At 41.6% G+C, this 15,572-nt stretch overlaps 2 protein-coding genes across 5 annotated transcripts in view; one reads left to right on the top strand and one right to left on the bottom strand.

Annotated features, from left to right (window-relative positions):
• The window catches only part of DNAH7 (dynein axonemal heavy chain 7), a 111,788-nt gene extending 109,647 nt beyond the window's left edge, over positions 1-2,141 (top strand). The window contains exons 63-64 of the mRNA XM_056350144.1: positions 1,239-1,342; positions 1,735-2,141. Of these exons, the coding sequence (XP_056206119.1) occupies positions 1,239-1,342; positions 1,735-1,941 (311 nt within the window). The 3' untranslated portion in view covers positions 1,942-2,141. The remainder of the gene's footprint in view (positions 1-1,238; positions 1,343-1,734) is intronic.
• A 17-nt stretch (positions 2,142-2,158) lies between these two features.
• Positions 2,159-15,572, bottom strand: part of SLC39A10 (solute carrier family 39 member 10) — a 53,538-nt gene continuing 40,124 nt past the window's right edge. For 3 of the 4 annotated variants that reach the window (XM_056350147.1, XM_056350150.1, XM_056350146.1), the window contains exons 6-10: positions 14,169-14,289; positions 11,932-12,300; positions 10,049-10,129; positions 8,050-8,240; positions 2,159-5,395 (exon numbers count right to left, since the gene is read on the bottom strand). In XM_056350147.1, coding sequence (XP_056206122.1) covers positions 5,237-5,395; positions 8,050-8,240; positions 10,049-10,129; positions 11,932-12,300; positions 14,169-14,289 — 921 coding nt within the window. In that variant the 3' untranslated portion in view covers positions 2,159-5,236. The remainder of the gene's footprint in view (positions 5,396-8,049; positions 8,241-10,048; positions 10,130-11,931; positions 12,301-14,168; positions 14,290-15,572) is intronic. The other variant, XM_056350148.1, reaches the window with a different exon arrangement.

The following is a 15,572-nucleotide window of genomic DNA, read 5'->3' on the forward strand; positions in this document are numbered from 1 at the left end:
ATTCGGCTAGAAAACACACACAATGCACTGCTCCCATGAGATGCCCCAGAAGTGAAGAGGCAAAGACAGCTGAGAGTCCTTAAGAACTGCTGAGCTCAGCTCACCTGGGAGCAGCAGGCAAATACAACAGGAGTAGCACGCGAGTTCAACGGAACACCAGCTGCCTACACCAGATCAGGCTTTTGCGGCGATACCTAGCCTGCCCTTTTCCCCTCCCCCCTTTATTTGACTCCGTTGGCAGGTATGGCTGAAGACGCCCGATTTCCTAAGCCAAGGAAAACCAAACAGTTAAGTAGAGAAGGCGGGTATACTACTTTACTGTCCCTAGGAAAATACCTTGCGGATATGATCACAATGTGTAACAGAGGAGCGCTCCCAGTGGGGATTTTTTATCAAACCCCTTTATTATATATTACTTCCCTTAGGTTCCGGTTGCAGGTGCGTTTGTTAGCTTACCCTTCCTCAGAAGGGCGGGCAGATGGAACGGTTCCTCGTACTCTTTCCTGAGGAGCGGTTTGACTGGAAGTTGTGGAAGGAGGCGGCCTTGGCAGTTGCCTGGGAGACGCACGTCCAGTCAAGTTTTGAGGCATTTTCTGTTGGGCATCTTTATTTTTTGTTTTAGGAGTTACAGTTTTCAGTCTACAGAGGGTTTTTTTGCTTCTGGAGAGCTGATGGAATGACAGCTGTCATTCTATCATGTCATTATGAGATCAAAGTAAAGACAGTTACGTTTTTGAAACATTTAAATACTCTTTTTTCTTTACTGCTTTAGTGAACCACTTTAGAAAGGTTTAAGCAATTTGAAACGTAAGCAATGAAACAGCGTGAACTAACTAGTGAAAGACCGTTTGTACGGTCGAATCTTCCAGGTTTGGAAGCATTAAAGCTGACAGAGGTAGTACATACAGAAGACTGTAATAATGACAACTGTAGAAACAGTGTCCCGCACTGTGGATAATTTTTAAGCTCTGTCACTCAACATTCAGAAAAGGCTGGCTACCTTAGGGTATCACTAGACATTATGACTTTATAAAACTTTACAGAACTGTAATCATAGTAGATTGTAATAAAGGACAAGATTGTCTTGAAGTTATTTTATCATCACTTAGAACACACAAGATTGACAAAAAGTCCCGCGCACTCTGAGCCGACAGCCACGTGTGCTGCGCTAGCTGCTGCTCTTGGCTGGAGGACGTTTCCAGTTTTTGCATAATGCGGTATCTTTCCAACTGATTCAGGGGTCTACGTTCACGGACTGTTCCTGGATGGAGCACGCTGGAACAGGCAAACTAAGAAGCTAGGAGAATCTCATCCAAAAATCCTCTATGATACAGTACCTGTGGTCAGTATCTTTTGTTTGGTGACATTTTATAGTGGCATATGCCCACAAATACTGTAGAATTACTACTCAGTTCTAAGTCTTCAAGGAAGTAACAGGATAATTATTAAAAAAGAAGATAATTTAATAGAAATGTTTTGCTTTGAAATAGAAATAAAGTGTCTGAGAGGAGCTGAGACCCTGTTAATGACAGTGACAGGAAGTTTGGTGTTGCATGTTTTGGGAGAGGGAGACAATCTGCTAAGAAAGAGGAAACAAGAAACAAGTTTCCAGGGCTTAAAAAACAAACCAACCAAAAACCCAACAATGTCAGAATACTTTGGCCAAGCCAAAACTGTTTCCTTTTTTTTTTTTTTTACCTGAAATGGAAAGTATTATTTTATTCTTTACTGCAGATATGGCTAAAGCCATGTAAGAGAGCAGACATTCCACAGCGACCAAGTTACCTGGCCCCCGTGTACAAAACCAGCGAGAGAAGAGGGATCCTGTCAACTACAGGCCATTCCACCAACTTCGTCACCGCAGTGGCCCTCCCTTCAGACAAACCGCAAGAACACTGGATCAGGCGGGGTGTGGCGTTACTGTGCCAGCTTAACTCATAAACACAATAAACACATAAACTCATAACCACAGTTTATGGAGGTCGGTGCATTCTCCAGATCACTTGTAAGGGATGCATGTCAGTCCTGGAATGCCACATAAAGAGAAATCAAAATGGGTTTGCTTACGATGTTTCATTCGTGCCTTTCATGAGATTTGAAATAGAATACTAAAATACAAAGGTGCGCAATAAAACCTTATAAAAGCCAACAAAAATAATCTGCTCCTTGAATAATTTTATTTTCTGAAGGCTCCTTATTTATAAGGAACATACATAAAATGAACACAACACTGTTGACAATGAACAAAACAGCATTTGATCATTTCCAGCTTTATAAAATTTTAAAAAAATGATTTAGTTATAACAAAAAGACTGATAGCTCAGCAAGTTATCTTATAGGACCATAATCACATTTTAAACCATAGACTCAATTGTTAATAGGGAGGGGAAAGAAAAAAAAAAGTTTTAAAAAAAAATAATCACACTGCATCTAGCAACTACATTATTTTCTAAGCATAATCACAGCGGATTGAGTGCAATGTGATCTACATCAAAATTCATATGGGATGTCACACAGTGACAGCATTGTAATATACAAGTAACATTTATGCCCTCCAACAAATACAAGTTAAATGAGACTCTGGATTCAAGCAGAATGGAATGTTGAAGCCAAGTAGAAATGTAGTGGAATTCAGATTGTCTGTAACATGACTCAGAAGTGTACGTTAGAATCATTTGGAATTCAATACTGGTGGAAACATACAGAAGTCACAGCTCTTACACTGCTCTTCGTAACTTGTAATAAATACTAGAAAATAAAAGGAAACAACCCATATTTAATGAAAAATACAGTACCTACCTTCAAGGACCACTTTTTTCCCTTGTCTGAAGATGGTCTTGGAAGGAAGTTAACTATCTTCCTACAGAGGCAGTGTATTAAGCTATAACCCTAGTCCAACTAATACGAAAGTAAATAGACTACCTGAAATATAGAAATCTTCATTTGTAAAAGGATTTAAAGAAATAAACTTTAAAAAATGGTTTGACAAAATACCAGTTCAACCACATAAAGACCCCCTTATACTCGACAGAATGAACAGGAAAAGGAGAGATAAGGGTCAGTTTAATTTACAGGAAACATAGGTTGTTTAAACGTAGATCCTCAGAAGGTATCCAGTCAGTTAAGTCTCTTCGAAAATGGTGCTCAGTGACCTCACACGGGCACTCTGAAACAAATGGCACCCGGGATCTTTAGACTGCAGCAATTCAGTAATCTGAAGCTAACAACGGCATGTTTGCTAATTAAGGTCCAACAGCAGACGTGTTTAAAGAAGCAAAAAGAAAACCTGAGTTCAGGGCGCGGAACGGCTGCAGCCTGAACGCCGGGCTTTTGGCTCCTTCACTGAAGAAGCCGCGCCCCTCCTTGAGATGGCCCCTTAATACTGCGTCTTGGTACTGCGTCAGGCAGAAATACTGGCAAGGACCAACCGACAGCTTTAAAAATCACGAGCTGCTCTCGGTAAAAACGACGTTGACTAATGCGGCTTCAAAATAAGGGCCACAGGAGACACATGAACTTGAAATGGCATGAAGATACCGACTGGCTCTCAGTAAAGGCGTTAGGATCGGTGGGTTTAGCAGCTACACTGGCACCAAGCGGACCGAAACAAAACTTGCGGCACGTAGTCAAAATACAGCTTTTACCTGGCATACGCGTAAAAGAAGACGACCTGTATGTTTTAAAAAAGGCTACTACCATGCTTAGGACTGGTACTGCAGAATCAACTTGCACTCCTCACAAACCCACAGTTTTTTTAAGGAGATGGGGTACAAAAAGAGCTAACTCCTGTCTGGCAATATAAGCGTATCAGCACAATGCGATCTAGGACAGCTGATCCCAGCGAGTTAAGGCCCAGATTTTCAGTCTATCCTTCCAAATTACACATACCACGGATCTATCACATCTGCTTTTTAATAATCTAATTTAAATACCATAATTGTAAAAAAATATCATAGAAATGAACTCCTTTATGCTGGAAGTAGAAATCTTACATACTCTCTGTACTGCCAGAAACGGCTGGTGCTACAACATCCGCTATCGAGGCATTGTAGAAACAGATTTTGAGCTGAAATTACAGTATTGTAAATAACCTACCAGTACTACATACACAGAGCATAATTTAACCTTGGTGCCCCGGTTCTGTAACTAACTAGCATCTCGCACTTTGGATTGCTTTAACATGAAGAGGAGACAACAGTCCAAAAATAATAGTTTAAAAAATGGAGAAATTCCCATACGGATTCTCTGTAAAAGAGTTTGCACAAATTCACAGCCACAATTCTTCAGTAGTTTATGCTGCAAGTGGCACACAATACATGTTTAGCATCTGTAAAAAAGAACCAGAAATAGCTCAATAACTCCAACATCAGGGACTTCCCCAAGCTAACACTAATTCTACTGCATTTTGCATTTTCCTACTAATATCAAGGAACAAACATCAAATAAATCTTAGTCAGGAAAAACATCGTCAAACGGATCCTCGACAGAACATAGCACTTTGCAGAGTAGATTCAACAGCCTGCCTTCTTACACACGAAGTTTATAACGCTGGAGTGCAGCTTAATGCATATTCTAAGAATTTTAACAGTGTTTAAGGTTTGGGGGTTTCTTTTCTAAAATTTAAACCAGCACAGTGGTTTCCAATTGTGTGCTGTTCCAAGATTTAATACTTCAAGTCACCACTGTGCAGAAGAATCAGCACAGAATGAATGTATATCTCTACGCAAACACACGCGTATATATATGCATGCATATCTGTGCGTGTATATATGTATCTCTACACATACATAGAGAGATACATATATACGCTACTTAAGACTTATGTGGCACTAAAGGCTTACTCGGGTTCCTTGCAGAGGTATGAATTTCAGCTGTAACGTTTCAGATGTGCTAATGAAATGGTATTTTCCCAGAGGAGTACACCATTCACTGTATTTTCTTCTTTCTTAAGCAAGCAGTGCTTCCTGTACAGTACACTGAACTTGGCATTTATTTCTCGCATTTAGCATCTCCTAATGGTCGATCACTTGAGTTCACAAGATGCACTGGGCAATATTTCATCTGATTTGAATTAGAAAAAAAGCAGAAGTTAATCTACACAGAAATGAATATACTGTACTTGTGTAAGTAGTGCAAGCCACCGCTTTTCCTCTGAGCAATGTGCGTACAGTGAAACAGTGCAGACTCAAAGCCATACAGTAACATTATTGTAACCACAGTGATTACCAGAATTAGGTCAAAACTGGATGTCAAGCACAATTTTATCTTCATAGAGGGCAATCACCAGCATGATGGCAAATCCAAGCAGCAGGCCTAGATTCTGAAGAATGAACTGCCCCACAGGACAATAACCGTGCTCTTCATTATCGCCATCTCCGTGAAGCATTTCTGGAAGCTAAAAGGAAAAAACAGATTAAAGTCATCTCTGTTCCATTTACACACAGACAAGTTTACAGGATGATATATCATCAAGAATAAATACTCCAGGATTCAGTTATAAAAACAATACACCGAGACAGCTTAAACTCTGCCTCACCACAAAAACATCTGACAAAACACGAGCACGTCATGTATTTACAAAAAACCCTGGAGATGCCTTTCCTTTGGACTCCCCCCCCACCCCTTAAGCTTTTACCAGATCACATATCTGCTTGAACTTTTAAGTTCCCCAGGATAAAGACCGGTCTGTCAGTCTTTGCTCTTTCGGGGTCTTTTACCCAATTAAAATTGTCATGCTCAAATAAACATAAAAAAGAATTTGCTATTTCTACAGTAATTACATTGGTATAGATCTACCCTTTACAATAACTGCTGATTAACTTAGCCAGTCATTTGTCACGTTACATGCTTACACATATTCACATACATGTCCCTCTTAAATATGGGAATAATTCCTACAAGTAATTCAAGCAAAAATCTATGTGAAGCTATAAAAAAATTCTGAAAGCTCTGAATATTCCTTATATTCCTCATCTTTGAAAAGAAGTCCAAAAGTACTGATGAAAGTAACAAATAAATAACAGCAGACTTTAAAATTGTAAAAAATAGATCTTATGAACTGTCTTACGAAGCCACCCATGCAGAAGAGAAGTAACTTAAAATGTTTTACAAAGAAAGGAATTCCTTCAAGACACACTTGGTACAGGAAAACAATACAGAACAAAAATGGAAACTTCATGTAGAGTAAACTCTATTTCCTGCTCCTTGTTAGATAGGCTAGAATAGTTCTGGTTATTCCCAGGACCTGAATACGGCACAACAATGACAAATCATCCGTGCAGCAGAGCTGCTAAAAACCCCAAATACATTACCCATCTGGTCTTGTATTGCTGTATTTCAGAAAGGTTCGTAAAGCTCACAGCTCAAGCTGACCCACTGAGTATTTTATATATGAAAAATATACTGGTGTGAAAAATGTTTATCACCTATAGAGTAGGCCAGACAGTTTAACAGCAAGCACTACACCAAACTACAAAGTACTGTTGAGTCGTTAAGAATAAATGAACTAATCACAGACTTCACTGAAGATTGCTATAGCTCTCATGTTGGCAGGCAAGATTTGCTGCAAAATTGTTTTCTTTTTTAATAAACCAGAAACCAAAAGTTGTATTCACCAAGTAATACAAAACCTGGTCAGAGAGTTGTGCTAGCATTGCAGTTCTCACCTCCATGTTTTCTGAATGGAAGATCTGCACCTAATTCAAGTTTTGTAATCAGCTTCTACAGAGACATAACATTGCTAAGATGCTCTTAAGAATAATCGAAGAATATTCTGTCATCTGTTTCAAAACGTAGGAAGAGCACAGTGCTGTGACGAGCAGAGGTGGAAGGCTTAGCTACGGCTAGTGACAGCTGTCATGTGTGGCACTGAACAGCGTGTAAAAGACCCCTTCGAGATAGAAAAAAAGGTTATTTAACCGTAACCAGTACCATGGGCACACTCCCCACCACGGTCTCTCTGCTGGAGCATCCCTCAAAGCCAGAACTCCAGTTCCAGTTCAGTATTTTTCTACAAGCAGTGTGTAGCCGCACCAGGCGATCCAGGTAGCAATCTACTGGCAATAGGTAGGTGGCTTCTTAGTCTGTTTGAGGAGCAAAGTAACAGCTGGGAGGAAGCTGGCCTCTGCCTTGGGTGTCTGTACTAGGGAAAAGCAGTTTGCGAACGAGGCGCCGGCAGTCCAGGGAGCCACCCCACAAGAAGCTGTCTGAACCCTTGTGAATTAAAGCTTTAGCTGGGCTGCAGTTTCTATCTAACTGGCTACCGGATCTGTCCTTAAAAATCCAGGGAAGTGAGCTGAGCATTACAAAATACCCCAAAAAAGAAAACTGATCTCATTATCGCTGGGCTTGGGAAAGACAAGAAGTGAGAAAACCGGCTTATTTAAATGCAGCTCTCAAGCTGCTTAGGCGAAAAATCAGGACTGAGTTTGGACTGGTAGCATGTGCTAAAGTGCTTTACTGCCTGAAAGACCTGCATCTGCGGCGCACACACACTAAATACAGTGTACCTTTGTGTTCTTGAAGCAGCAGCAGTTATCTACCAGGTAACTTTTTAAAAAGCTAATCACCGCAAGAGCTATGGATGACTGGCTGCTCATGCTAAGGGTTCAGACTAACCTTTCCAGAATCAAATACATGAAGGTTAAATTTTAGAGAACAATTTAAGTACTTGATTGAACTCCAGCATCTGATGGCCCATCCACAAAACCAGGGAATCATCCTATTTTTGTAGTGAGAAGTTACTATTTTTATTAGCTTATTAGTGGGAAGTGTGAGCGTCTTTCCCATCGCCCCTGTAGTTTCTGTATTTTAACAGAAGTCACTGGCAGACTTCGGCAGCAGAAACCTAAACAGGCAAGCGACTATAAGACTTCACTACATCTTTCAAAGCATCTGCAACATTTTAAGAAGCCATAGAACAGAAACAGCCACCTACTGTCTACAGATATTTTATGTGCTGTAACAAAACCAGTTCTGTCGTAGGTGCCATTTCGGGTCCTTGGGTGTATGTGTGGAATGCAAAAGTGACAGAGAATCTAACCACCTTACCATGTCAACCAGTGCCACGTAGAGGAACATGCCTGCGGTGACTGCAAAGATCCACAAGGTGATGTTATTAGCGTACTGTCCCACCGCTGTGCCAATCAGCATCCCTATGTAAGCCATCATGGCAGACAGGAGGTTGTACACAATAGCTTGCTTTACTGTCATACCGGCTTTAAGAAGCACAGCAAAGTCACCTAAAATGAGGACAGAACACAGGGGGGGTTTAGTATCGACGCTTCTCAGAAGAGTAGGCAGAGAAATGAGCGCGCATTTACTGTGACACCAATCCAAGGCACTGCCAAAGTAAAAATGCTGCTACGGAGGCTCAAAGGAAGACTGGGCAACAGGCTATGACAACTCTTGTAGGAACTGCACTTATGTGTGGCAATCTCTTGATTAAAGTGTGATTTAAGGGTGCGTATTCACTGTGCTGGTAGTCAGAAAGGTAACAGCGATCAATGGTTAAAGGTCAGTGGAGGAGTCTAGATCTGGTCCTCCCACAGAATCCATCTGTGCCTACAGACTTCACAGAAGCTCTTCATGGCACATAAACACAGAGGCTTAGTTTCAGTCAACACCTGTGAAAATTCCTCTTAGCTATATACGCCTCGTTCTGCAAATTCAAAAGGAGGACAGCGTGCATCAGTCCCCACGGAAGGTGACAATGAATTTGAGAAACAGAGCACTAGGCAAGGAAGAGTTACATTCAGAAAGAATGACTTCATGTCCATGCCGAGTCAGGTCTCTGGTTTAAGACATGCGAGGTTAACCTGTTCTATTTTTAATTCAGGACAGCTCTGCTGAAGGTCCTGATAGAGGCAGACGTTCTATAAAGATCTAAATTTTCATCTTGTCATCAGCCCAGATAGTTTTACTCCCTTCAGACTGAACTCTTGTAAATATGAGGAGCAGAAAATGAGCTGCAGTCCTGAGGGCAATTAATACAGTATTCCCATGTCCAATATGCTAGAAATTGATTGCTCAATCTAGAATCAAAACCTAGAATCAACATTAAAAATATGGACAGCGAACTATTCCCTTACACAAGGTTAATCTACTCATGTTAACCTAGCAAGTTATAAGCACGCCAATGTATACTGCAATCCTTTCTGTACTGCACAGCTCCTCTTACCTAGTGAGTGTACAGCACCCTTGGCAAACCACGAACCTCTGCTGTACTACGTCCCATTGGTGCCCAGGACTTACCTTATACTTAGTATCTGCCTATATAAAATGCTTTCGCTCATCATCTCCAAGGCTTTTTTTTTACCTGTTTTACCTTACTTTTGCTCCATCAGAACTAGCAGCTCGTCAGCTAAGCGAGCTGTGAGTACATACACAGTTCCAGCTAGCACAGTTTCATGTTACTGGCAAAGAAGACACAGCTCCTCCCTCCAGGTGCTCTTTTGTAAGTCCCAGGGTGCACTAACACCTCATGCCGTGTGCCTTATGGCTCCCAGGAAAACAAGAGGTTTCATCACGGTTAGCCAACCCCAAGAAGAGGTGGTGCAGTGTGGGGGCAAGGATCACTGGCACTGGCAACAACGCCTACGGGCTGTACCCTAAATTGTCATCCACACCTGCGGGACTCGGCAACGACTGGCATAAAGCATCTTCCGAAGACCTCCATGAAGAATTTTACTTAGGGAAGCTCGTGTTTACTTAATGACTTGACTCTGTTCAAGGAAATGCCACACAGTCTCATGTGAAACACCCTCTGTAAAATGCAGAGGTATAACACCAAAATGTAAACTGTATGCTCCTAAAAACTTTTTTAAAACCATATTCAAAAAGCTTCACAGAACTGCTGTAACTAGGTACCGGCCAATATAATCCTGTATTAATGTTCTCATTATGTAGTCCGAGGCAATACTGCTGTTACTTTCTGAAGTTCTGGCCACCCTTGCAGCATCTGCATTGCTTTGTGCTTATCAGCGGCTTTCAGATAAATATTTTGTACAGATGAAGACACTGAACACATTGAGATTATAGAATTAGTTACCTAATTCATGGGGAAGCTCATGACAAAATACTGCTATAGATGTACTAATTCCTCCTGTCAGTCCAGCACTAAAAGCTGCTCCTAGAGGAAAGGAAAAAAGAAAATTTGAATGATATTTTACTATTATCAACAGACTTTCCAGAGATGACAGCCTTCTGTTAGAATGCACACTCTAACACTTTTCATTACATCCGTGTCCTGTCTGTGTATAAACTGAAAATACTGGAAATATCTTGGATGTGCATTACTACTGCATACTTTATTTCTTAGTTTACCTGAAAAACAAATCCTGGGAGAGGAGAACACAACTGAGCAAAACAAAGACATAAAAGGCAACAAACTAATAAACAGCACTACTTTTACGAACTCTCAAGTACATCAGGACAGTTAAGAATGCACATGAGCAGCAGCCTAGCTCTCTCCTTTCCAGGCTGGAATTCCAAACTACTGTCTAACCCGTAACCTCTCTATTTCCTTTATGCTTATTTGGAGAGAGCATATCAGCAACATTAATAAGCCAGACTTGGAAAATAACGAGGAGAAAAACATCAGCATAAACCTCTTTCAGTAACTTTTCCGTAAGCTAATTTAATTTTATCAGCTTTAAGATCATACCTTAAATAATTCTGAGATGAGAAAACTGGTATTAAGTTTCTGTACTGTAGCAGAGAGAGGCACAAGAAGAGCCTACAGTGAGCAGTCAGAACAGGCAAAATAAAGCAGAAAGAGAAGACACAATCTGAAGACAGAGAGGAAATTTAACTTTCCTCTGGATTCCTCATAAGGTGATATATTAAAAAGACGAACATGCTTTTCTAAAACCTACATTTTCCCAAAGAATCAGCTGTTTGGGCTTGACACAGGAATATTTAGAAATGGAGTGTCAATACAGTGAAGCTCTCAACAGATGGCGCAGTGATCCTTTTTGGCCTTAGAAGCCACTGTCTAAATGTCTTACCTGTTTAATGTGAAAATGAAGCACAATGTTAATTTTTATGGAGTTTAGTTTCTTTAGAAATTGTCCGCAGAAAGTGGAGAAACTGTAGTAGATTGCACTGTTAACTCTAGACCCTACGTAAGTAGCTTATCCCCCATCCTTCAGAATGGGTACGTTCCTTCTGCTAGTAGTTCAGAACCCTGTGTGCTCCACTCCTAGGAGCTACTTCAGTAAGAAATTAGAAGGGTACACTTCAGCACTCTCACCATCACTTGGACGGCTTATGGCATATATTCAAATTCACATCTTTTACAGTTCGAATCACATTTAGAGGGCTATGTGAACCAAAGGTGATTTAATAAATCTAATGAAATCTGTTTGGTACTTCAATTTCTTCTACATTTGGCTAGAAATAAATCTATACTGACCATAAGCCGAAACAATACTTTGCTCAACCAAAAATTAAATTGTCCTAAGTAGTACTCTTATTATTTCGGTAACCTGACTCATAGTACATTTATTATTTACAAATACCTTATAACTCTATGCATAAATAATAACAGAAATAGTAATAGTATTATAACTAAGACTGAAAGGCACTTTGTCGTTACTCAAAGGCAAATACTAGGACCCAGAGAGCAGACGTGCATTGCACAGGCTCCGTGGCTCATACGGAGGTTTGCCTGCACCTCTCGTGAGCTGGCAGATTGCTGCTGGCACTGCTACCCATACAGTAACCTCGGTGGCCACAGTCACAGCCTATTAACAAGGGGAAGACTACTACGACCGATGGCCTTTTCATTTGTGCTCCCAAGGAGAGTAAACCATGCCAGTAACCACAGGAGGTAGCTGGAAGCCTTACCCGTGATCACTGCCAAGTAAAATATTACCGAAGTTACTAAAGGTAAGAAGAAAGTGTTGAGAAACACTCAGTGCTTTTGCTTACCGATTGCTAAGCCATCACTAAAGTTGTGAATGCCATCTCCCATAATTACCATCCAAGCAATATTAGCTATGCCAGTATCTTTCAGGTCTTTTCCAGAATGACAGTGGCCATGGGAATGATGGGAATGTTTGTGATGCCAGTGGTGACTGTGTTTTCTAGCTATCATTTTATCTTCGCCATGGCTGTCGTACTCTGAATCGTGAAGGTCACGCTCTTGAGCAGCACGTGAAACGTCGTTGTGAGAATGGTGCATATTGTTGTCCTCTTCGACAGACAAGAAGTTTTTGGGAGGGGATTCCAGCTGTCCGTCTAAATCAGTCAGTTCAGTTTCATTGAGTCGATCTTCAGATAAAACAGAGTCATCTGCTCCTGCATCGAAGCCGGTTGAGAGAGACACTGCATTAATCCTTACTGCATCACCAGCCACCACCGCATCATGCAGCTGAGAATTTAACTGCTTTGCAAAAGCAGAAAGAGTATTTTAACACATCCCAATCTAGTAAACTTGCTGTCAATGTTCAGCCAAAGAAATAACTCTCTCACTGCCCCATTTTTTCATTAATTTGCACGTCCAGCATATAGAAGTCTCTACTACAAGGCAACGGCACTGTATCCACAGCACACAACGTCAGTCGTAGCCCGACCTTGGCTTGCATCTGTATTTTCGCTACTGACAAAATTTATGGTTCAACATTGAAAAGGACAGTTGCCAGAATGATAAAAATGTCTTATGTGCTGCAGGTGGAACCACAGTGGCTCGGGGAACCTTAACTGGCTGCTCTCGATGCACGCCCATACGGGTCACAGCGTCACCTTCCCTGAGGCGTACCAGGGTCTGCCACCGATACAACTGATCTTCAAATAGTTTCTGCATTGTGTGCAGCTTTGTGTCGGACACGTGTGTCACAGTGAGCTCACTGCCCTGCTAGCAGTCCAAGCCATTTTGACAAAGAAACACAAAGTGAAAACAGTGCAGAAGACACGCAAGTCCACTAATATTACTGAAGTATTAATAAATAAATGAAACTGGCAATCTACACTCCAGGAAGCAAAATCAGTGGCAGAAAAATACCCGGTTCTGGCCAATGAAGTTATTAGCTCACAGTAATTCAACAAATACATTCCAGAGTCAAAACCAAGCAAACAGTAAGTGGAATTAAAACCCAGGCACAGAGTACCGAAGCAGCAAAGAGGTCTAGGTAAACAAGCTCTTAAACACCACTTGGAAGCTGTTTAAAAAGAAACGGAACGGCCATTCAGGTCAGCGGCAGTGGCACTGCAGGTCAACATTCAAATCCAGCACTGGGTTCCTGTACTGCCCGGCAGAGTGCCCTTTCAGGGGGGCCGTGTTAGAGCACCGGGGCGGGCTCCATGTTAGCAGCAGCAAAATTCCCCTGATTGCCCGTTAAAAGAGGAAGCCATTTCAAAGAGATGTGCCACCACCCTCACCGCTGGAAGCCTTCCCGCCTTCTGCGCCACTGCCCCAAATCCCATTTTCAGTTGTTTGAGTGGAGAAGGCTACAGCCCTAACTCTCCCTTCTACAAACCATCCCAATTAACAAAATTGCATTTGTTTATGCCTACGGATTCTTCATCAACAGATTAGTTCAGCAGCCATGCAGGCAACAGAGAGGGAATTTTATGAAGCAAAGGGCCTCCCCTCCCCTCGCCCCCTTGAGAAGGGTGATGTGGCGTTCCCTCAGGGTACGCACTGCGCGCGCACTCGGACTGTCACGGAGGAACATACATGCAAGTCATTTTGGATATCTGAGGAATATTCAGGACTCTTGGTTATATTTATGGAAAGAAATTTCATTTTGTTTAGCCTTCTCATAACTGGCCAGAGGCTGGAATTTCAGGTAGTGTGTGTTCAGTTTTGATCTAAGCTTTGCCAGGGCTGAGCTAGTCAGCCACAGCTTAACGAAAAAACACCCCAAAACCCAAAGAAATAATAAAAAAAAAAGCAACCAAAGAACCAAGCCACCCAAAACCTGACTGCTTCAGAAGTCTGAGAACCATTTCTATGGCATATTAGGAAGTGTTCTGAGTGCACTCAGATCTAAGGAAAACAAAATAAAAAAAAAAAGTTTTAATAGGGAAAGCCTATTAAGTCTTATTAACAATTATTTGCATAATAGCAGCAAAACTGTACAAGAGGTTACACGCTACATGCCATAGGTAACATGCCATTACTTTGAATCTCATAATCAGAGAAAATTCCGAAAATAAATGCCTACCTGCAAGGGGTTTGAGCTGAAGCCAGTCAGCATCTGGTCTGTTATTTAATTTGTGATCAGAAAGTTTCCTTCCAATTGGTGACTCTTCAGTCTGCTTTTTCTTGCACCATTTCTGCTTACTCTGCAACAGCAAACAGGTAACATCTGGTTTGTGAGGGGACACCGATGGAAATAAAAGACACTGAAATACCGTCCAAAAACCTCTTCAAAGTAGACTAAGTTGCTCTCTCTTAATACATCTAACAGAAGCATGTGACTACAGAATATTAAGCTTTTTAAGGTTCACCAAGGATGCCTATCCCAGTGGAAACTGGTCGCCACCTACCACAGGCCCTCGCTCTCACCCCGGCGCTGCTTCGCTCCAGTGGCAGCACATTATGACATGGATTGCGCCAACAGCCAGAAACACATCTGTGCAGTTACTGTATTTGCTTATTTTGGTCAAGAAAGCAAGCATGCAGCAAGAACGGCTCCTCTATTTTGTTCTACTTTTAATTTTTTTTTTATACTCCTATGACTTCCTTGTATTTTCCTTTAGAGAAAAGCACGCCACTTTCCTGTCTGCAGCCTGTACAACAGAGATCGCAGATCTGCGAAAGCAGCCTAAGGGATTTAATTACTTAATCAATCTCAAAGAAGATATGGCCAGTGTGACAGCTTTTATCTCTTTATCAAAAGGTCTAAGAAATGCCTCCCCCAACACCGAAAATCTGCTGCTGCCTGCCCAGCTGAGGCTGCAAGTCTGATGCGGAAACAGAGAACTTTAGTGTTTTCCACCCTCATTTGGGGAGAAGCCGCTTTAGCTTTCACCAACATCATTTTCTCCTCAAAGTCAAATGACGGAGGCAACAGTTAAGAGTGGATTTATATTGACTGTTGAAAGCATATGTCTCTTCGGCAGCTTGAATTTCTATCCCGTGCCCCCTCTCCCGAGGCACTCGCTCTCCTTTTATGCCACCACCATGAATACAGCATGCTCCCAGCCCTCAAAATCCAACCGTTTTCAGGGAGACGAGTTTACATTTGACTGGCAATTTACAGAAAGCAGGAGGTCTGCAAATTTTAGTATTTTCTCCTGTGGAAAACCTGAATACCTCTGTTGCACTGACATCATTAACTAACAGTACAGTTAAATTTCTTGAAAATTGTCTGACAATTGTCTGGCTCCATTACCAGTTCTTTCTTACATACAGCCTTTCACGCTTTTGAAAAAAATCATGGTGCTTTAGAGAAAGAGCTGTAATCTCTTTTACCAAGATACCTCCAAATACAGCTGGCCAAAAAGCTGCTCCCTCCCCTGTCAGATCTCTACTCTGACTTACCAAATGACCTTGTTAAGAGAGGCAAGCCCTTCTAGAAAAGGGTTTCCTCAAAAACCAAACAGAACGCAGAGCAGCGGCACTG

This window comes from Falco biarmicus, chromosome 8, assembly GCF_023638135.1.
Source record: "Falco biarmicus isolate bFalBia1 chromosome 8, bFalBia1.pri, whole genome shotgun sequence".
NCBI lineage: Eukaryota > Metazoa > Chordata > Aves > Falconiformes > Falconidae > Falco > Falco biarmicus.